Source organism: Netta rufina (genome assembly GCF_964035555.1).
Source record: "Netta rufina genome assembly, chromosome: 15".
Taxonomy (NCBI): Eukaryota; Metazoa; Chordata; class Aves; order Anseriformes; family Anatidae; genus Netta; species Netta rufina.
This window is the reverse complement of record NC_140138.1, coordinates 6,948,576-6,969,970: the sequence shown is the minus strand read 5'-3', so window position 1 is coordinate 6,969,970 and position 21,395 is coordinate 6,948,576. Positions and strand designations below refer to the sequence as shown.

Here is a 21,395-nt window from a genome sequence, read left to right as displayed (position 1 = left end):
CATGCAAGAAACAATACCTGACTTGGCAATGGGTATCCTCTCCTTAGGAGAGGAGAAATGAGTTACTTGCTCCAAAGATAACTGCGTAACACTAAGCACTGCCAAGTGTTTGCAGGGAGAGTGCATCAAAGGGGAAATCCCTGCCTAGGAAGACACATCCGTTGGGAACTGTCCTTGCCCACAGTAGAAAATTGAGACAAATCACATGTGATAGGTGGGTGGGAAGGAGACATGTACAAGTGGCTTGGCTTTGGTCTCTTCCAACCTCCAAACTGGCAGAGGTGAGTGTCTGCCAGAAAATGGAGGCAGGTGCTACAATACAGTGGCTGGGCTGGGCTCCAGGGACCCAAGGAGCTGACCCACAGGTAGCTAACAGCTATTCTGCCAAAACACTTGCTAAGTGTGAAGGCAATGCTTCACACATCTGATTGCAATCGCTTTGGCATGGCTGAGACGCATCTGGTTTCCAGCTTTCCTCACCTCAGAGTTTGAAGAGTGCCAGAAGCCAGCGGGGCTCTCCCAGGACACCCAGCCCACACATCTCCACAGAACAAAGCTGTGCTGTTTTCCTCCAGCCAAGGACAACCTCTTTCAATGAAAGGAAAAGGTGTGCAACTCAAACTTCCATCACAGCATCCCCAGTCCCACAGACGGCCTCTGTTTTAAACCCTCCTGGACTTAGATTTCACCTCCTCCTGGCTCCAGCATCACCACAATGGTGTGCACACAGGGAAAAATCACTCCCACTGGGAGACATTAGCTGCAGCAGAAGCTGTTTGAGGTATGTTGCTCATATGCCTCTGGTTCTCTGTCTCCATTTCCCTGGAGCTTGTGCTCACTGTGCTTTTGTGCCACAAGGCATGAGAAGCAGGCAGCGAGTCCAAGGAGGTGCAGGGCTCCTGTATACTGCACTTGGGACAAAATACATCCACACTGTTTGCACACCCCACGTGGAGTACATATGGCTGACAAACCCAAGCTCTGAGTACAGCACACAGCTCCCTGCCCAGCAGCTGACAAGACAGATGCTTCAGAGAAAGCAGAGAAAGAACACAACACACTTGAATAAGTAATATCAGCACAGAGCAGGGCGCTAAGGTGAAATCCTTCCTCCTCTTGGGCTCATGGTGCTGGGGTGACTCTGCCATCCAGCCTGTGCTGAAGGGACATCAAGGGGACTTCTCACTCTGGCCTCCCATAAACTTCAGAGAATGAAAGCTTGTGAGACTCCCAGCAGGTGCTGCTGGAGCTGCAGGCACTGGGTGCTGCAGGAGCTCGCTGGCTTCAGGCTGAGGCTGCCTTGGCAGGAGGCAGCACAAGCAGCACTGGCTTTGGGCAGAGCACATCACTGTCTGTCCTCTCACATCACAAGCAGCCACCACATGAACAGGATGGCCAGTCACTTGACACTGAACAAGGGACTTCACTGCCCAGAAAAGCAGCCTGTTTGCCTCTCACGGCACAATGAGAGAGCCCTGGCATATGGCTGGGCTCCAGTGAAAGAGCACAAAACCAAGGATGATTTTAGCCAGCTTAATGCCTATCATTCCCTTTGTGCTGCTGTTTCTAAAACTGGATGTTGTTATTTAGCCCTTCCAAGTCTTCCCTGTAACCTCAACAGCTCTACAATGTGAGATGAACATTTTATGTTCATAAAACTGGGAGACTGGCAGGAAAATGAGTCACACTGCCAAGTCTGGGAGCTGTCTCTGGGGTTGCCAGCAGACCCAAATATGCTGCAGCCCCTTCCAGCCCAGGATGTCCTATGGGCTGCTGGTACTTCCAAAGTCAGGCTGCTCCTCTCTCCTCTTGGCTTCACTTGCTCAATCCCCTTCAAGTGCCTGTCTATTGGCTATGCCACTGTGCCAAACACGACCATCTTTCACCCTTCTCTGCACCAACATCCAGGAAAGTAAATGGTATAAAAGAAAAAGCATTTCTGGGAAGGTTTCTGTCAGGTGAACAGCAAACACCCACCTTGGGCTGAAACACAGACACCTTGTTGCAGAATTGCAATGAAGACAAACAAACGTTGAGACATGACAATAACCAACTCTTTCTGAGAAGAAAGCACCAGAGGGCAACAAAGCAGAGCCCTGGCAATTTGTACTTGGGCTCAGTGTCCTGCTGGCAGATCAGGACCTACCAGGTGTGCTGCATCAGGTAGCTGGACTGTCCTAGGTCACGAGTGGCAATGTGGCCTTCGCTGTGGTACAGTGCAATGGGAAAGGGGGAAGTGGGCTTGTGCTGAGCTTAGGCAAGGAGTGAGTGAATGTCCCATACTGAGGTAAACGTATGCCCCAGTTTAAGCTTACTAGACGACTGTCTGGGCACTAGAGCAGCTGGCCAGCCAGTGGCAAGAGACCTGGGCAGAGAAACACTGCACGTACCTCTGAAACCTTGTTCTGGGGACAGCAGCTGAATCACAGAGGCATCTTTGCTGAAGGCTGTGTCGTCTCTTCCAGGCACTCTGGTGTTTCATTAAACAACAAGCAGCTTATATGCAATGCCTCTGAAAGAAATGTTATACAGGAATGATTTAAAGCATTAGCAAAAAGCAAATGAGTACATTTGAAACGTATTTCCCAAACAGATCTTGTCTTCCAAAAGAACTGCAGGAAGGATTGCTTTCATATTTATCCCCATGAAATCTAAACGCTAGCACTATAAACATAATATTTGTAGTCTGTTGGCCCAGTACTAAGGGAAAACATAGCAGTCACTACTCTATGCTTTATAGTACTCTCGTGTTTTGTGGCTAAATTGGCTCCTGCATAGGTCTTGGCCATGGTGATGGATTATATCCACTGAAGAAACGTCATTAACAGACAGGGTGACTTTAGAGTAAGAGGACAGACCTGCGTCTGTATAACGCAACAGCGCTCTTATCATATGCAAGGTTATTACAAACACATCTGCCGCACAGCTTTTCAGAATAAACCTTTTGAAACTATTTTTTTAGGCAGGAAATGTGGCAATAAACAAAACAACACAGCTACAAAACAGTATCCATAAATCAATGACACACATCTTCTGACTGCCACAATGAATTTAGAAGCAGTGTTTTCCAAAGCTCATTCAGAGTTCACATGGTACATCTTGGTAAGACAGAAGGTTTCATCAACGCCAGTAATGCATCTGCTCCTTTTTTTTTAAACTTAAAAAACAATTAAAACCTTAATTGAAAATGTGCGTTTTTTTCTGCAGCCTTGGAAGTGTTAAAACAAACAGAAGTATCAATATATTTTTTTAGATGCCACTACACAATCGGAAATAAAAAATGATGACAATGGATTTTCCAAGGCAGAATATGAGCCTGCATCGAGAAGGTAAGAAACACAGAACCCCATACAAATCAAACGGGCAACATATGATCATTGGCAGATGGCAACACCAATGTTAGCTTGGGGAGGCACTCTTTGCTTACGGATTAATGGAGCAGGAGAATGAATAATTGCTTTCAGAAAATGTGCAGCAAAATGTCAGATATGTCCTTGCGTTCTTAAAGGCTGTAAAAGATTTTAAATCCTTTATCTGTCATCTGAGAAAAAATTTAGAATTACAAGAGACATTTTGTCAGCTTCATAAACGAGAAAGCATCGTAGGTTATGTCCAAACCCTGACAGTACAGATGTGATATTTAAAATTATCTTTCTACATTAGACAAAGACTGCCCAGTTGCAAGTTTTATGGATGACAAAAATGAGAGAATGGAGACCCTTTCAGTGACTAAAATTCGCATTTTTTTCACAGCATGCTAAACAGCATTTTATGACAAAATGCTCTTACACTTGAACAATTGTAATTTATATGCACCAAAATGTGACCCTGCCTTTACCAAAGGTTAAGATGTAACAAAGAATTGATTAAAAAAATCTTTGATCATAAATGTAAGTCTTACTTTAAAAGCAGATCAGAAAAGCTGGGGCTGGATCTTATTTATTTTCCCATATTAAGACTGACAAGTATGGCTGAAGCTTTTTCTCAGTACGAAGCGTGTGCTTGAGAGAAACACATGGTACGCGGAGGGAAACATTTCCTGCAATGCCACTTAAAGGCAAGCTTTGGCCATTTAACAAAGCTGTCTCATAGCAGCTCTTGCACAAGAAGGTGGGGGGGAGAAGTGATGTGATTGCCAGGGAAGAAAACTACCCGAAGTTCCTGAAAATCCACCAGACATGACAGAAGGTTTCACTAGGAAGTCCCCACACCATTCCACATGCTGCAGAGACACTTGAGGGAGGAGGTTCAGAAGTCCTCGGTCATAAACGAGTTACCTGCTCCCCCTTCAGCAGCAGCCCTCCCTCCAAGGCCAGAGCAGACCCTTCCCTGCAGCCGTCCTGGCAGACTCCAGCTCCTTGCCCTGCCCTCCCTGTACCTCCCTTACCTTTAGGCCATGTGGCCCTGAAGAACGGGGCAACTCTTCTCTCTCCAGGTCACCAATGCACTGCTACTCAGCCACTGCCAGGCGGCCTCTCCCATTCCACCTCTCTTTGCTGCAGGGCAGCCGCCGCAACTCCTCTTCCTCCAGGTTTCTGCTCAGGTTCCAGGCAGTACAGCTGCAGACTGTGGAGCTCCTCCTGCTCTCAACCAGACCCAGCACTGCTGCCTAGAATGACCCGGCCCCCAAATCTCTCATAAGACATTACTTATGGCTTAGCATTGTTACCTTACAAATTGTTTATTGTATATAAATCAAATAAACACAGGGCTGTACTGTATCAAATAATAATAATAATTAAAAAAAATATGTTTCAAATATATAAATACATCTAGAAATCAGGCTTTTTTTTTTTTTTTTTTAAGCGCTGTGACCAGTTTGCTGAGTGAGACTCTGCAGACTCAGAACTGCCAGAACACAAAAAAGTCAGATGATGTTGTAAAAGTCAATAAATACAAGATGGCAATTTAGGGTCTAAGACTTTTCCAGGTGTCCCAGACAGTTTACAACCAAAGATCAGTCCAGTTTGAAAATGAGACAGATCAAGGAAGTTTAGATCAGGTTATGAGAAGTGCTTAGGAAACCCACTGGCCACTACAATACTGTCTTTTTAAAAACATCTCTGTCAAGGGCATAATCAACTACAACACCAAGGTAAAACAATGCTTTGAAAACGGAGCAGATGATATCGTTAGCACAGATCCCAGCATGCAAGGGAACATACACAGCTGAACGTTCAACAGTTTTCACATGACATCTGGTGTCAGAGGGCACTTTGGGGAGCCATCACAAACAGACTAGAAAAACACCTCCACTGTTCTGCAGCCATTTCTGGAACATGGATTTATGAGTTTTACCAGAGACCACAAACTGAATCAAGGACAGAAGAGAGGCACACAATGCTATTCCCTGCCTTAACAATCAGCAGGAAAATTATATGGTGAAAAAAAGAAGACTGAAGTCACTGGGGTCTTAATACTCAAGTGCTTTACACAGAGGAAAAGGGACTGGCTGGGATGAGTTATTGTACTTTATTGTACTCAGTACTGGAACTTGAAGGGTGAAGTAGGTCACAGCCCAAGGCCAGGGCAAAGGCCTTGGCAAGAGTCACTGGAGGAAGCACCTGCTTCCAGAAGCACCATGAAGAAGAAAAGTTGGGGACCTAAAACCTACTAGAAAAATTGAAAGACAAGAAAATGCACAGGAGGAAAATCGTGGGATAGAAAGAGGCTCCTGAAAGAGGAGTTTGTGCAACTCGAGGAAGGCTGGGAGGAAAAGCTCAGCTCAGATCCATTCTGCAGCATGTCATCTGGGCAGCAGGCCACAAGGAGGAGCAGTGCACCCACTGATCACACCACCGCTGACAGCGCCAGCCTGCAATAGGGTTTCCACCTTAGGAAGAAGGCCTCCATGTACAGAATTTTCAGGATGGAGGAGTGGGCTCCGTTCAGTATCGTTTCCTCCGTCTTTTGTTCCCCTTTCCTTGCTGTTCCTTCTCTTTCCGTGCTCCAGCTGTGGTAAAGGTGATGCAGTGAGCATCCAGAAAGTCCAGCAGCTTTGCCTTGGCAATCTTAATGCCGTTCAGTTTCAGCTCTGCATGCAGCACAGCCAGCTCAATCGGCTCATAGAAGAGAATCCTGCGGTACAGGGCTGGGTTTGAACGGATGTAGCACCTCACTGCCTCCAGCTTTTCTTCTTCCCGAGCTGCTGCCTGAGATGCTGGAACCTCTTCTTCTTCTTCTTCTTCAGATGCGAATGCACAGGCCTCAAATTCTTTCGCAAAAGAACTGAAATCAAGATCAAATAGACCAGAAATCAAAGAACAAGTCATCAAGGACAGGCCCAGAGCTCCCCAAGTACCTGGTGGCCAGCCCTTGAGACTACCTTCTGTAGGATCATAGACCCGCACCAGCACCCACAACGTGAGTGAAGAAGAACACAACGTGTTCTGCAAGCTCCCCCCTCCCAGCCACGCCAGCTCTGGTCCTGCTCAGCCAGCCCCAAAGCTGTCTGGCATTCCTGGCTCCTGATCCACAGCACCCACTGCAGCCATTCTGTGGCAGCCTGTGCTGAGTCGTGCTGTGCTCTCCTCTCCCTGCTCTAGCTGCAGTGTCTCAGCCAGTGCTTTGAGTGCTCCTTGTTGTAACTTGCAGAGCCGTTCTGACCAGGCACGACAGATGTGGGCCTTTCCCGTGTGCCAGTCTCAGCCACAAACACTTTCAAGCCCTGAGAATAGCCCATTGGGAATTAAACTAAAAAACACAACATGTGTTTCTTTCATAGGACTGTGATGACCTTCAAATAACAAACCCAAGGAGGCAGTGAGGCCCCTTCAGGAACACTCACCTCTGTCATGTTCCTAGCTCATCTCTGTTCTGCACCACTGTTTTGTTTAGCATTTTGTTTCCCTACCTCTGTGAACCAAAAGAGATGTCGCTGCCATCCCCTGAAGAAGCTGTAGACTTCTGAGATGCTGACAGCATCAGGTCTTCACCATCAGCTTCCAGAGACCATCCCTCAGGAGATACAGCTGACCTTGTCTGCTCTTTGGCTCCTCCTGGGTGACCTGTCATTTCAGGTCCCTGCTTGGGGGCTGCACAGCCTTTATCAGGGGGTCCAACAGGGTTGTCAACAGCTCTTCCCACGGGGAGCACTGAAGAAGCCGTAGCAACCTGCTTCCTTTTGCTCACAGCCCTCGAGGCTTTGGGACGCTTTCCACCTGTGGTCCGTGCTGCCTTTGACTGCCTACAGCGTTTGGCAGGGGACTTCTGCGGGGGAGGCTGGGAGGGTGGGATTTCATCTTCAAAGTCAGAGTCCGCATCCCGGTGAGTGTACTGGAATATTTCCTTCAGCTTCAACACCATCTGGCGCTTTGGGAGAGCACGAACTCCAAATCTGAAAGAGAAACGTGGGAGCTTAGGCTAAGGTAATGCTGCAGCCTCCCACTGTCACAGCTTAGGAAGGTGCTCAAACCAGGAATTCCAGTGGTTCACTACAAGAGTGTGATATGACCTCAAAAAACAGTGACTCAAGTTTCACCAAGGCTTCCCTTTCAGTCCAGGGGCTTTCTTTCACACTACCTCTCAGCAAGTTTTTGCTCAAAGAGTAAAATGCTAACCTTTTCAACGGGTAATGCTAACCTTTTCAACTCCTTCTTCAGCTGGGGGGTCTCCATCATGGAGTAAGCTGGCATTGGTGTCACTGGAGTCCTGGGAGACCGGTTGCTCTCCTGACAGGCAGGTTCTGCAGCAGGATGAAATTACCACAATCAGGCTTAGCACAGAAAGCACTTAAAATGGCTGGTAGCTTTCCCCCACCTATATCTGGTGGCAGATATTCTAATATTGCATAATAATTAAGTAGTACTACTTTTCTGCAAGCTCTTTTACTTACTACTTACCTTCATAATGGACTGAACAGTCAATGCCTTTCTTTTTCTAGACTGGGACACCTGGTTTTTACTGACTTTAAAATGGAAAACAGCTTAAATCAAGATATAAGCCAAGTCTAGAACAAGCAATTCTTGCAAGGCAGTGAAAAAAGCATGTTTACTGAATTCTGTAAAGTAGTTCTGCTCTCAGGAAGGAAATGTCATAAGACACTTGACAAAGAAGAAACTGAGCAAGTTAAACTTCGGGGATCCTGAGTTAGACCCGGATTTAATGATATCTATTTACTGCGCACAGTCAGTCTCACAGGTCATGTTCGAAGCACCTGTTAAGCTACTCACGCACAATATTTTAATTAGATACTATGAGATCAATTATTGGTCTTAGGTGGAAGGAACCATGCAAGTGCAACACAGGTAAAATACGAATCCTTTTAAGTTCTTGAGGCCAAAGAGGTTATGTCAGCATTTCATGTACTGTCAGCATTCAAGAAGGCTGAACTCCTGCAGATCCCAGTGCAAGCTGGTGGCAAAGATGGAAAGAGTAGTGTGGCTCTCAGCCTGGTGTGCCCTGTGACCCCTCACTGCACCCTGCGCTCACGGTATCTGATGGGCACTCAGGGGGCTGTTACAAGGGCCAGGAGCAGCAGACAGAAGGCAGCACATGTCAAGACAACTGTGCAAGAGTTTGGCAGGAAAGCATGCATGAAGCAAACCCACAGGCAGGGATAGGCACTCGCCTCCAGCTGGCCTCAATACAAGGAAACCCTCTGCAGCCTGTGCTAGCTGCATCTTGTTGCTTACCAGATATCCTCACGTAAGCGCAAGCATCACTTTGTGAACGCATTAAAAGCAAAAGACTGCACAGAACACCCACTGCTACAGGGAACAAACATCCACCAGCATGCAAGCTGAAGGTTCCTTTTTGTTTTGGTTAGTTGTGCTTTTTTTTTTATTTGTTTTGGTTTGTTGTTTTTTTTTCTTCCAGGTACCTGGAGTTTCTGCAACAAGTACTATCACTGTCAAAAAAACAGCTCAAATAAAACACAAGTAGGAATGCTCCAAGGATCTCTCATTTAGGTATGTTCTCCCCAACACCAGATGACTCTACCTGCTTTGTGCCTGGCCCTGGCAACTACTTCAGATTAGAAGGCCAAAAGCCCTTTCAACATATCAAGTGAACAACAGGTGGGATGACCACTTAAAATGAAAACAATTTAATGTAGTTCAGTGAATCTGGTATCAATACAAGGTCTTACCAGGAGTCTTTACAGGATTTGCATCTGCTGCAGCTGGCACCCTCTGCGACAGAGGAAGCATCTCTGGAAATTCATCTTCCTCTTCTCCTCCATCCCAATCATCCCAGATTTTGGAGTTCAGGTAACTCGGTCTACTGCCCACTGATGTAGAGGCCTCAATAGGACTCTTGTCCAGACAGAAGAAAGTTGTTCTTCTGCCAGCAGGATTTCCTTGAAGAGGAGTACTGCCCTTAATTTCCTGTGCTTGTGGGCTCTCCCACTGGTCATGTGAAGAGCCAGGTTTGGGACTGCTGGAAGCTCTGGTGTTTGCATGGCCAACCTGTTTGGAGTCCTGGCTGTCACCTCTGACTGGTGACAGGTACTCGACGGGCCAGCACTCACCAACAGGCACTGGGGGTTCGTAACTAAGCAAGACACTACTGCTCAAAGAAGCTATACTTATTTCCTTCTCCCCCTCACTGTCCTCTATCTCAACCACGCTGATGTTTGTTTTATCTTCCAATGACTGCCCATGGCCAGGAGGCACAGATTTGGACACAAAGGAGGTATTAGCACATTTGCTTTTCATGTTGGTGTGGCCAGGGGAGAGGAGAATGGCATCCGCTGCAGAAACTGGTGCGGATTTCTCAGAAGATGATTCTGCTTCTGGGCTGCTGGAAGGCTTCCTTTCACTGATTGAGTTCTCCAGAGGCAAATGTTTGTCTGACAATGCTGGTTCAGGAACTTTTACTAAATTTCTATCTATTTCACTGTTACTATTACCAGCTGCTAGGCTTCTTGTGCTGGCTTTAGGTCCTGTATTCTCTGAAGAGTTAATACTTGTGACATGAGTCTGCGTTGAGAAATTTCTGCTTTTGGTCAGAACTGGTGTGTCTGGCACTATCCAGGAGCTGTCTGTACCTGAAGAAACTTCATGGAGCCTTTTTTCAGGGCTCACGTCTGGACTCTGCCTGCTCTCTGTACAACCATCTACTTGACTGCTGAGAGGCATTTCAGTGGACATCTTTACACCATTACTTATATGCACCTTTTCTGTAATGACACATGAGACCTGTGTTGATTTCTGCTCTGTTTCAGTGACTGATGAGTTATATTCAGGTTTTGGTATCTCAGGACCTTGTTCTACATTTGTACATTTCAGTTGCCCAGAGACTTCCATTTCCTTCAGAGCAGAGCCTGACTCTGGTGACTTCTTGTCTTCTTGTAACTCCATTTCATCATCAGAAGATAAAACAATAACATCACACTTCTCATTCCCCTGAGCTGCAGGATCTTGAGTTCTGATAACTGGTGATGACAGCATTGGGACATTCATATGCTTGTTTAAATCAGTGTGGGGAAGCTCTGCTGGAGAAATTGTGTTCTCGTTTCCTGATGCAGTATCCAGCTCATTAGCTTTCTGAAAGAGTATTTCATTAGATGGCAAGGATTTTTTCTTTTTATTTTGCTTTAATGCTGACACATGCTCTCTGGCAAGCTTTCTGTCCGATTTTGGAGACACAGGTGAAGAGCCGACAGCAGGAAAAAGGGGCACGTAAGCTTTGAAAGGAGAACCATACAAAGAGTTTCTATGTGGAGAGAGGTCTTTTTGTGATTTGCTGTTCAGAAGAGAATCATTAATATCAACATGGTTTTCACAGAGAGTCTTTTCTGATTCTTTAATACCTTCATTCATCTGGGAAGGCTCTGAGTACTCTCCCTGAGTTGCAGAAAATAAGTGTTCATAATTTTCATTTACATTAGTATCATTGTGGAAGCTAGAAAATTGTTTTTCACAGTGACTTTCCCCTTCTACATCACATGAGACCTGAGATGATTCGGAATCCTTCCCACCATCACATCTCCTAACGGTCTCTCCTTCATTAGTGGTGGCACCATGGGATGCTACATCCCACTTTCGTGGTTCACTGTGGTGAGGCACAAAAGGGATCTGTGCAATATTCACTCTTTCGCATCTATTTATATTCTGCATTTTCTCTTTTTGTGCAGACAAGTCACATTTAGGTCCTTCCGCATCATTGTCATCCCTCAGATCTTTGAAGCTGTTACTTATTGAAGCAGATTCAGACCTCTTTACTTCTTCCTCCTCCATCTGCTGGTTCATACCTAGGGCTGCCTCAGTGTCACTGCACGTGCTGCCGTCTGTTCCCTCACTCAATTCTGTTTCACGTTGAACTATCTTTCTCTGAGTTGCAGCAAACTCATAGATTTCATCCAGCTCCTGTTCACCCACCCTATTGTCATCTTCTTTCTCACATTCAGGGTTCGAGACAGCTGCTTCTTCCTCATCTTCACCCATCCATACTGACTTCAGTAGGTCTTGGAAGTTCTCAGCTCTGTCCTCACAATCTTTGTCATCCCTCACAGAGATCAGATCGTCTTCTGAATCCACGCCAGAAGACACCTGGCTCTCTCCAGTGTTATTTTCACACTCTCCTATAAGCTCCCTCACACCAAACCTGCAAGGATATAATAGTAATGTTAATACTTTCCTCCTCCAGTATTTCTCCACCATTTGGCTGCCTGATCACTTATGAGCCTTGTGAAGAATCTGCATGAGGATCTTGGTTTCCTAACATACACGAGCTCCAGTGTACTCCTAAAATTCGGAATTCCCTTTACCAGGTGTCACTCACATGAAAGCACCAGGTTCACTCTTCCTTCTTTTACATAAGAGATTCAATGGCTATACCACTACACTAAAACCCCTTTGCCAATAGCACTGGTGGAAGTCCCATGGCATGGCAGGGGCCAGATGCCTGTTATGTGCAAGCTTCATGGCTTTTTGGTGTGACTGGGCACCTCTCTACATACATATCGTCAAGACCCAACCATCCACATCTCAGTTGCTCCTGTTTCAAACTCTTTACTTAATGCGTGTCTAGGTTCATGACCGAGAGCATGATAAAACACATTAGCAAAACAGATCCAATACGTTCTGCAAGTGTTCTTTAGATTACACATGTCAATAGTGCAATGCTTTATGAACCACATATCTTGATGATGTGTGTACACATGTAGACACGCTCGTCATCATCGACAACATCATCTGTCAATGAAAATGTCCAGACAGACCTCTTGGCAAAAGTGGGCTAGGCTTATACTGAAAACAGTAAATCTCACATGGATACAACCTGGAGAGTCATGGAAAAGATAGGGGTAGGATGCTGTTATATCCAGGTTTCACTTCAGATGTAAGCAGAGGACTATGGAATTTGTAAGCTACAAAAAAAACAACAGTGGAAGATCCCAGGTTGGGGTCATGGCTGAAAGCAGGGAAGGATCCAAAACACGTTCACAGTACAAACCTGGCAGCCAGAGCCCTGACCTGGGGCAACATCCCAGCAGGGATACCAGCATCAGCAGCATAAAGGTATCGCAGGAATGCACAGGCCGCCTCTCCTGTCACGTCACTCAGCAACACACGGCGTGTCTGCGCGTTCCCATCCTCCTCCACTAAGAACCCTTCTCTGTGAACCTGGGGTAAGAGGAAAGCAAACACAGTCCATTTGCTGTTAACGGAACAGCAACATTGATGTTCTTATTCCTACCAGATCACTCCTTTCCTTCACCAAAGGCTTGGCGTAGGACCAGGACCTGATGCCTCTGAAGGAAGCTAAAATGACCGGTTACGTAGAGCTTCAGATGAACAGGCTATTTCCTTCCTGACCCTAGAGCTGTTAGTTTATACTAAATTTGACTACTCACTGTTTTAGTCACACATATAAGAGATGGCCTTAGAGTTCTCCAGTCGGTTTTGAAATGCAGTTACTGCCCAGAGCACAAATTCAGAGTTATCCACACCTTTCTCACAAGAGAGCTTCCTCTGATCTGTTTTGAATTTACCTTCATTTGATACACTGCCAAAATTCTAGTTCTCCTGGCGTCTCACAGGAAAAGAGACATCATATAAACACTACCTCACTGAACCGGACCATTATCTGTGTGGGTCCAACCTGATCTCAGGTTTTGCTGAAAATGCTCCTTCAGTTCAGTAAGGTGTCACTTCCTTTGCAGCCAAATCACGTAATGTGCTATCTGAAACTCTGTCCAGAGTCAGGGGACATCATGCAACAGAAAGCATGAGCTCCAAAGCCAGCTCTGATTCATTTCTTTCTCGTTGTTACTCAAAAGCTGCAACAAATAAGAGCACCTATACAGAAAATAAACGTGAAACATTGCTTTGCAGGTAGGGACTTACTGGAAAACAACTCTCTGCAAGGATAAAAAACACAGCATGGGGGCCAATCTCACAACTGCAGTCACGCAAATGATTTCTGCCCATGGGAATGGTGAAGCCAGATAGTGTTGCAGGGAAAAAGTAATAGAACCTGGCTAACACATGGTTTTTAAAATCCTGTGTGCTCTGGGCACAGGCATCTTTGCTAGTGGTTGAGAAGATCCCTTAATAAATTTCACATTAAGACCACTGTACGACATATATGAGCCTGCTTTTTCCTTTCCCCAACTCTCGTGGACCCCTTAGAAATGGCTTGAGGCACCTTGTGTGGGAAATGCTGCCAGCATACACGAGGATAAAACTAATTCCACTGTTTCCAAAAGGGCAGCTCTTACAAAAAGCTTCTTTTGTTAGGAAGCTGATTGCACGGACTGGTGGCAACTCTGTGAAAGAGCAGAATTCAAATCTTAGGTTCACTGCTTTTCACCATGCCGACAGGAGGCTGCAAAGGAGCAGGTTGGGAACTATTCAACCCAAAATGTTTCTGGGAACATAGGAACTATTCACTACTCTTGCAGAACACACAGTTCAGGGCAGCTTCCTCCAAAGCAACTGAGAGTGACAAAACCTCTATGCAGGCAATTTTCAAGTCCTGCCCAGAATTCCTCTACTCTGTATTCAAGCTTTGCAGCCCAGGTGGAAGGCAGGACACACCAAGATAGACAAGGCAATCTGCACTTGTACAGGTACAAAAATTCAAGGGCAAAGAGCACGTAGGAGGTTTTGTCCATTGCTCACGGGCAGAATGCAAAGAAGGATCCTTGTCTCCCCATAGTCTCTCCACATAAAGTATTACATTTTCCACCACTTTGTCAGGACAAAAAAAGAAAACACTAGATGGCCAGAGGCACTTGTCATTAGGCCCAGCAGCACTCTGTGCTGATCCTGCAGCAGCACTGACTGTAGGTGTGAGCAGTTTGGGCTTTACTGAATGAAGAAAGGAAAGTATATCAACAGTACTTACAACCTGAACGGCCTGTGGGCACCGTGCATACAACACAAACATGTGGGCATAAATGACTTCCCCAGAGTCCACCTGGAACTGCACGTCACTTAAGTGGGGGTTGTTGACCATTGCACTGAAATCTTCAGCCAGCAACCTGAGGGAGGACTAGAACACAGAAATAACACAAAGACAAAAGTTATATTACAGCTGTCAGACATTTTCTTAAAAAATAAGGAGGGAAAACCCCAGTTGGTCAGTATGGCTTTATTGTGGGCCCCAGGCACCGCCATCGCCTTCTGCAGCTGATCAGCAGCCGTATCAACTCAAGGTCTTCCACAAGACAAATAAGCAGACAAGTCTGTCAGACACCTCTGGTTTTGGTTTCCTCCTCCTCCTTTCTACTTTTTCACAAAGTCGCAATTGTGAACAGGCAGTCATGCTGTATTCTCCTCTACTTGCATTACAGCACATTATCACCACCAGATCTTTGCCACACCATTTCCTGATGTGGTCTAGCCACTGCCTACAGTTGGCCTCTTGATCTGCTGCCCTCCACCACATTTTTAGGAAGCTGTAGTTTCCACTTTGATTGACTTGAACTCAATTCACTATAATTATAGTAAGAGGAAAGAGGATGACTCAGGGGTGGGGTAATGAGCCTTTCTTTTCTTGTTAATTGGCTGGCAGTGACAGCTGAGAGCAGCTCTGCAGCAAGGGGCCCACAGACAGTAAAACTAATGGAGGTGTTGTGTTCAAAGGAACTTACATGCTTGTTCTGAAAACTCTTTTTGAAAATTTCACTCAAAACAAACAACAACTACAAGAAAACAAACAATTTCTATTACAGTTCTAGAACCCCTTGCTGGAATTTTGGGGAGGGCTTGTTGCCTGAGCTACCTGTGACTGGTTAATGGTGATATAAGGTGAGGCCTGGGGTATGCTGCCTAAGGCAGCAGCGATACACTGTTTCTGCTCTGGAGCTGCTCCCAGTAAAACCCAATCCAGGCAATCCTCTAAAGACTCAGATCCCTGTAGGCGAGCATTGTGCTTCTGGAGACGGCCACTGTGAAATAATCTCAGCTCGTGCTGAGAGGCTGTCTGACTGTAAGTGAAAAACAGTTTATCCATAATACAATAGTCACTGACCTTGTGCTTTTTGAAGCTACTGCAGAGCTGACGAAATGCAAGTTTTATTCTAGCAAACATCTGCATGAGATGCAGTTCCATCTGGAACAGCACAGCTCTTTATTTTATTAGCAGGTTTCCACATTAGCTCAGTGGACTGTGGAAGCCCAACCTTTCTACTTGCTCCAGCATGTGTTTGCAGGCAGCCAATACTAATTAGCACTGAAACGGCAGCACACACCACAACACTTCTTCCAGGTCTTCATAGGTGGGCTAGGGAAGACTGCGTGTCATGGCAGTGGTGTGGACTGATCTCCAAGGGGAAGACAGGAAGCTCAGTCTGGAAACTAATCCGATGTTTCTTGCTTTCTTATTCTTGGCAGGTAGGATACCTGCAAGACAGTACCTCAGGAAGCCAGCAAACACAGACTCCTGATGCTGCGTTCCAGGCAACAAGCCCAGAACAGCTTTCCTGCCGATGCTAAAATTACAAGTCAAGAATGGGGAAATTAAATAAGACTAGAAAATTCCTGGCTGCACCATTGTCCATGCAAAGTGAATGGATTGGTCCAAAGACAGTTCCAAGTGGGTATGTGCTCCTGTCGGAGAGCACACCAAGACACTCCCTCCTACTGAGCAGGCCAGCTAGACTGGACTCACAGATGTGACAAGGCTCTTAAGCATGGATGGGGGAGATGTGCTACTGATGCAGTGGGTGTATTTGCTCTACACAGTTACCATTGCTGTGTTCATATAAGCACTGATCTTTTCAGCCAGACTTCGTTTGCTCAGCAGTCATAAATCATAGAATCAAACCAAATGTGAACAAATGGTCATCCCGTTATCGCTGGTAGCAACTGAGTTCCAACAACAGCATCAGAACAGTCTCTGTATTGCTACAGGCCTTTGTTTTAATGTACACAGAAGTTTATAAAACAAGATACTCTTTCTACTAAGGATATTTTTAATACCTCCAAAGAATAACTAGAGCTTTTGTAACAAGTAGCTGGGATGCCCATGTTTAGTACTGATTCGCACCTCAAAGATTTGTCTTCTTTCAGAAGTCTCTCAATTCTATATGCACAACAGGAAATTGCCTTATCAAGGCATCAAAATTTACCTTGCACCAAATTCTACTGCTTTTCATGGCACGATTATTTATTATCAAACCAAAGACAGTAAGTTTCACACAGATAAAGTGGATGACCCTGGTAATAGGATGAGTTAGGGATTTTTCATATGCACTTTAATTGAAGAAAACTGATTATACATCCGTGGGAGAAAGGAGAGGTGCATCCAGGGTAAGATGTGATTTACGTAACACTACTGGCTTGATAAAAATCATCTGTGACCTTCTAGCCTATGGTCTTCACCTAGTCACCAGAGAGCACACTGACTGTTAATTAGTTCCTTTGATATGTGTTCCCACAATTGAGAATTTTAGGTTCTAAATCCTTTTGCTGCTAATGCAGTTTTCTAAGAAGCGCTCACCTTCCATGGACCTCGGAGCATTCCACCTCATCTACCAGGCTTTTCTGTCTAAAACTTTAGTGCAAGTCAGTCAGTCCTTGCAAGGATTCTCTCTTCCATCGCTTGGCATGGTGTGGGGATGAAGATGACAGAAGAGGAACGGCTCCATGCAGAACCACCCAAAGCAGCTGGGTATGCGAGCCTGGATGAAGCACCAGGCAACTCTCCTGGACTCTAGCTAACCTCTCTGAGGTTGCCTGGGAATTAAAGCAAAGTGCCACCCACTGCAGTGCAGCTACAGCCCTGGTCCCTATCCCAAATATTCTTTGTGCTGTAGTAACTGTATATAACTGTTTAACTTGATTCTCTTTACATAAATTATGCACAGTTTGGCTTTATGTTACCTGCCATTTTAAATCATCTCTCTCATCAGGTGGGACAAGTACTGAAAAATTTACAGGCCTACTTGCAGACATCAAATAAATACCATGTCTGTTGATCTCACCTGTGCCCATGATGATTCCTGAGTGATTGTGAACCTTAAGCACTTCTTAGTTTCTACAGAAAGGAATGCAAAATATTCCATTCTTCTGTGAATTGCACAAATGTGACAGCTTCTTTTTTACTTCCTTTTTACAGTAGTAAGCAAATACAAAAAAAGCACACACACAAAAAAGTTTGTCCTTACTTTCTTACAGCTGCTTGTCAGGAATTTCTTCTCTTTGAGTGCTGGGACAAAACCAGTATGTGGAGAGTCACTGGGAGTCAGTTCTTTTCCTCGAAGAAGAAAAAGCACATCACAGATCATGTACAACTTCCTCATCAGATAGAGTGATGTACGAACTGCTGACAGGATCCCTGCCACAAGGGCTCCCTGAGACACCTGCTACAGTCAGCCTGACTGGGTTGAAAGCTCAGCCTCTCTCCCTCTTGGCTTTTTTGGAGGGGTTTGGCTCTGGGCTGTGACAGGCTGTGGGTACCTGAGTACCATTCAGCCATGAGCAGCACCAATCTGCAGCAGATCTGTGTGTGCCATAATCATCCAGACCAAGAACTGCTGACTGCAGCATGCTTCTCCACTTCACATCTCAGTTTCCCTCCAGTGAGAAAAAAAACTAGGACATAGAGTGGGATGGGGCACACCATGGCCTCTTTCCACCAGCCAGGCAGAATGCATCTTGGATCTGCATTTCAACTTTGAATAAATGCTCATGGGCCCTGGTGCTCAAAGGCAGCCAGTGAAATCAGTTTTGCACAGCCCAGACCCTGTGGAAGTCTATACAGTGCACAGAACATGACGTGGAGTGACAGAAGGAATTTAGGTCTTCAGAAATGGATTCACTTGCACTAGTGTCTGCATGGTGGTATTTCTGTCCCTGGGCTCATTTATACACACAACATACATTTATGTGTAGAAATGATTTCCCTCCCCCATGAAGTTATATCTTCAACAAAAACCCAGGAGTAGTTTTACAGGAGCAGCAATCATTTCCTGCAGCTTAGTAGGGGAAGAGGAATAGTATACCCAAATGAAAATACAGACAGCTGATCTTATCAACCATGTTCTGTTTCACAAGTGACCAGAAGACACACAGTACTTTCTGCTAAATGGCTAGGCCATTTAAAGGGATATCATTGACCTTAAAATGTGTAGTTGTGCACCACATGCAACTATGACTGGAGAGGTTAGAGTAGCCCAGGGAGGAATTCTAGGTGTTTTTTGTTTGGTTGGTTGGTTGGTTGTTTTTTTTTGGTTTGGTTTGTTTTTTTTTTAGCCTCTGTATAGGTACAGATAAACTTCAGGTTTCTGTACCAATGTACCACCATGCAATCATCCCTCTTGCACCTCTCTTTCACCCAATTGTCTCAAGACTCAAAAAGACAGTGCACATAAGAGTGTCCAAATAGCTGGTATGAACATTTTGGCCCAGTCATTAGACATGTCTGGGCTCCATCCTGGCAAAAAAAACAAACTTTTAATAACTTTAAGAGAATTTAAAAATAAAATTTAGTATCTGCTGTCTGGGAGTTCTCTTTGATGCTGGGATATATGAATCACTTTGGAAATGTCAGTTTCACTGTAACTAAAGTTTATGGTAGAAAGATGTCCCACCCCAGTATCACCTCCTGGATCAACTTCAACACCCTGGGGGTGCTGTCATGGCTCTCCTAACTTAGTACAGCATAAATCTGGCTCTGCGTAGCTGAAGGGACTAAGGACAGGGCTCACAAAGCTGCCAGAATTTACCTGATCGCTCTGCTGCTTGAATGTGGTCAACATCAAGTTTCCACTGAGTAAGGGTAAGTCCTTCCTTGGCCAACTCAACTAGGTTCTGCAGGTTCTGAACATCCTTCTGGCTGTGCGATAAAGATTGCCCATCTTCTTCAGGGCCTGATTTGAATTCATCAGAAGTTTGGTCTCTGACCTTTATGCAAGTGGGATCATGAGAACTGAGGTCAGGCTGAATTTGTTGAGATGCTTCTGGTTGATCAGATCCTACTGATGGCGGAACGTTGTCTGGCTTGTGATTCTGATCAAAAAGGGGGGAAAAAGAGACCAATAAATTAGGTCTTGTTGTATGTATCACATGAGCTCAGAATATTGTCTCTAGTTCATACTTTCAAAACATCTAGTAAAGGATTGCAGAACGTTCCCTGGGCTTCTGAGGTAAAAGCTCTCTGTAGTTTTATGAAGGACTCTCCAAGGAAAAGACAGCTCTAAAGAGAAAAAGAAAAAAGGAAACTACAACAGAAAATGCAGAAAAGGTGGTTTCACCAGGAGCATGCCTGTGCAGGCAACTGGCAAGTAGGGAGAGAGGATGGTGGAACTGTTCCCACTCCAATATCTAAACATTTCATTAAAGCTGGAGCACCTGGCAACAGCTGCAGCTGAAGCTGTCCAGGTGCTTCTGTTCAGAGATCTAAAACATTTTTTGCAGTCACGTGTAACAAAAATCAAACTTTCACCCGTGAGTTGATATTTTCCAGGTTTGTTCTACTTCCCAATGAAAACAGTTTTGTTTGTTTACTTCTAAGTAGAAATAGAATTTTAGAAATAGAAATGTAGCCATTTCTTGGAATGGAAGGAATCAGATGGGAATACACATTGTTGCCAGAATTTTAAAGGCCTTCTCACTTTTTATTTTTAAACTTTTCTGGCAGTTTTTTCTTTGACCAAAAGGTCAAAGATCTTAATAGAATGGAGCCCCTCTGCTACAGCCCTACTTGGGGATAAGCCATTGAAAAGCTCTGGGATTTGACTAAGGAAAAAGTATTAAACAAAGTACCTATATATGCACAGTAGTTTTTGAACAGAAGTACAGAAAAATCCTTCCAGGAAGCAGTGAGGGAAGCAAGAGAAGTGATACCTGTCTTCTCAGAGAGCAAGTATGTAATAAGATGAGAGATTAAAAGACCTTTGTCTCCTTCTGCAGGAACTTTTAATAAAAAATACAGAACACTGAAAGAGGCAGGAAATCCAGATGAAAAATAGAATGAAACAGTGGAACTGAAAATAGGATCAAAGCTCATGTGCCAAGAGCCCATGGGATGCACAGAGAAAGCCTGAAGTGCAAATACTTAACAACTGCGGGCACTCCCACCTTCTCCTTGGTGAAAGGCAGAAGTATCAGTCTTCAGTTTAAACTTTTCACCCAATTCCTTGCTGTCTGAGTACAACACAGAATCACACCATATCCCAAGTTGGAAGGGACCCACAAGGATCGCTGAGTCCAACTCCTGGCTCCACACAGGACCACCCAAAAATCAGACCGTGTCTGAGCGTGGTGTCCAAACACTTCTTGATCTCCAGCAGGCTCAGTGCTGTGACCACCGCCCCGGGCAGCCTGTCCCAGCGCCTGACCACCCTCTGGGTGCAGAACCTTTCCCTAACCCCCAGCCTGACCCTCCCCTGTCCCAGCTCCATGCCGTTCCCTCAGGTCCTGTCGCTGTCCCCAGAGAGCAGAGCTCAGCGCCTGCCCCTCCGCTCCCCTCGTGAGGGAGCTGCAGGCCGCCATGAGGCCTCCCCTCAGCCTGCTCTGCTCTGGGCTGAGCAAACCCAGGGACCTCAGCCACTCCTCACATGTCTTGCCCTCCAGACCCTTCACCATCTTCACTGCCCTTCTTCAGGCATTCTCTCACAGTTTTATGCCCTCCTCATATTGTGGTGCCCAAACCTGCATGCAGTGCTTGAGATGAGGCTGCACCAATGCAAACTGCAGGACGTGGGCAAGGCTCACTGCATCAGAGAAACGTGCTGAGATGGAACACATGAGCCAGGCTGCTGTAAACACAAACAAGCTAGTGGAAAAATGACTGGGATACAGACCCTTCACTCAGTACTCTGTTCCCATCCATTTTCTGAAAGGTCAAGGAATAGCATGGTAACATGACCCTTGGTCTCGCCTCCAAAAGCAAGAAGTGCAAGTTCAAGATCATAAAACTTAACTGGGTAAGACAAGGGGACAGTACAGGAGCAGTGAGCATGCAGAGGCAAAGGGTCACTCTTTAAATACCAAGTGATGAAA

The 21,395-nt window shown here is 45.4% G+C and overlaps 1 protein-coding gene across 2 annotated transcripts in view; it reads right to left on the bottom strand.

Moving 5' to 3' along the window:
- Window positions 1-4,729: 4,729 nt before the first annotated feature.
- The window catches only part of SLX4 (SLX4 structure-specific endonuclease subunit), a 34,041-nt gene continuing 17,375 nt past the window's right edge, over window positions 4,730-21,395 (bottom strand). The window contains exons 9-16 of one of the 2 annotated variants that reach the window (XM_084295735.1): window positions 19,118-19,400; window positions 17,558-17,646; window positions 14,293-14,439; window positions 12,397-12,566; window positions 9,089-11,547; window positions 7,582-7,684; window positions 6,854-7,336; window positions 4,730-6,228 (exon numbers count right to left, since the gene is read on the bottom strand). In XM_084295735.1, the coding sequence (XP_084151861.1) occupies window positions 5,889-6,228; window positions 6,854-7,336; window positions 7,582-7,684; window positions 9,089-11,547; window positions 12,397-12,566; window positions 14,293-14,439; window positions 17,558-17,646; window positions 19,118-19,400 (4,074 nt within the window). In that variant the 3' untranslated portion in view covers window positions 4,730-5,888. Of the gene's footprint in view, window positions 6,229-6,787; window positions 7,337-7,581; window positions 7,685-9,088; window positions 11,548-12,396; window positions 12,567-14,292; window positions 14,440-17,557; window positions 17,647-19,117; window positions 19,401-21,395 lie in introns of both variants that reach the window. The other variant, XR_014618876.1, reaches the window with a different exon arrangement.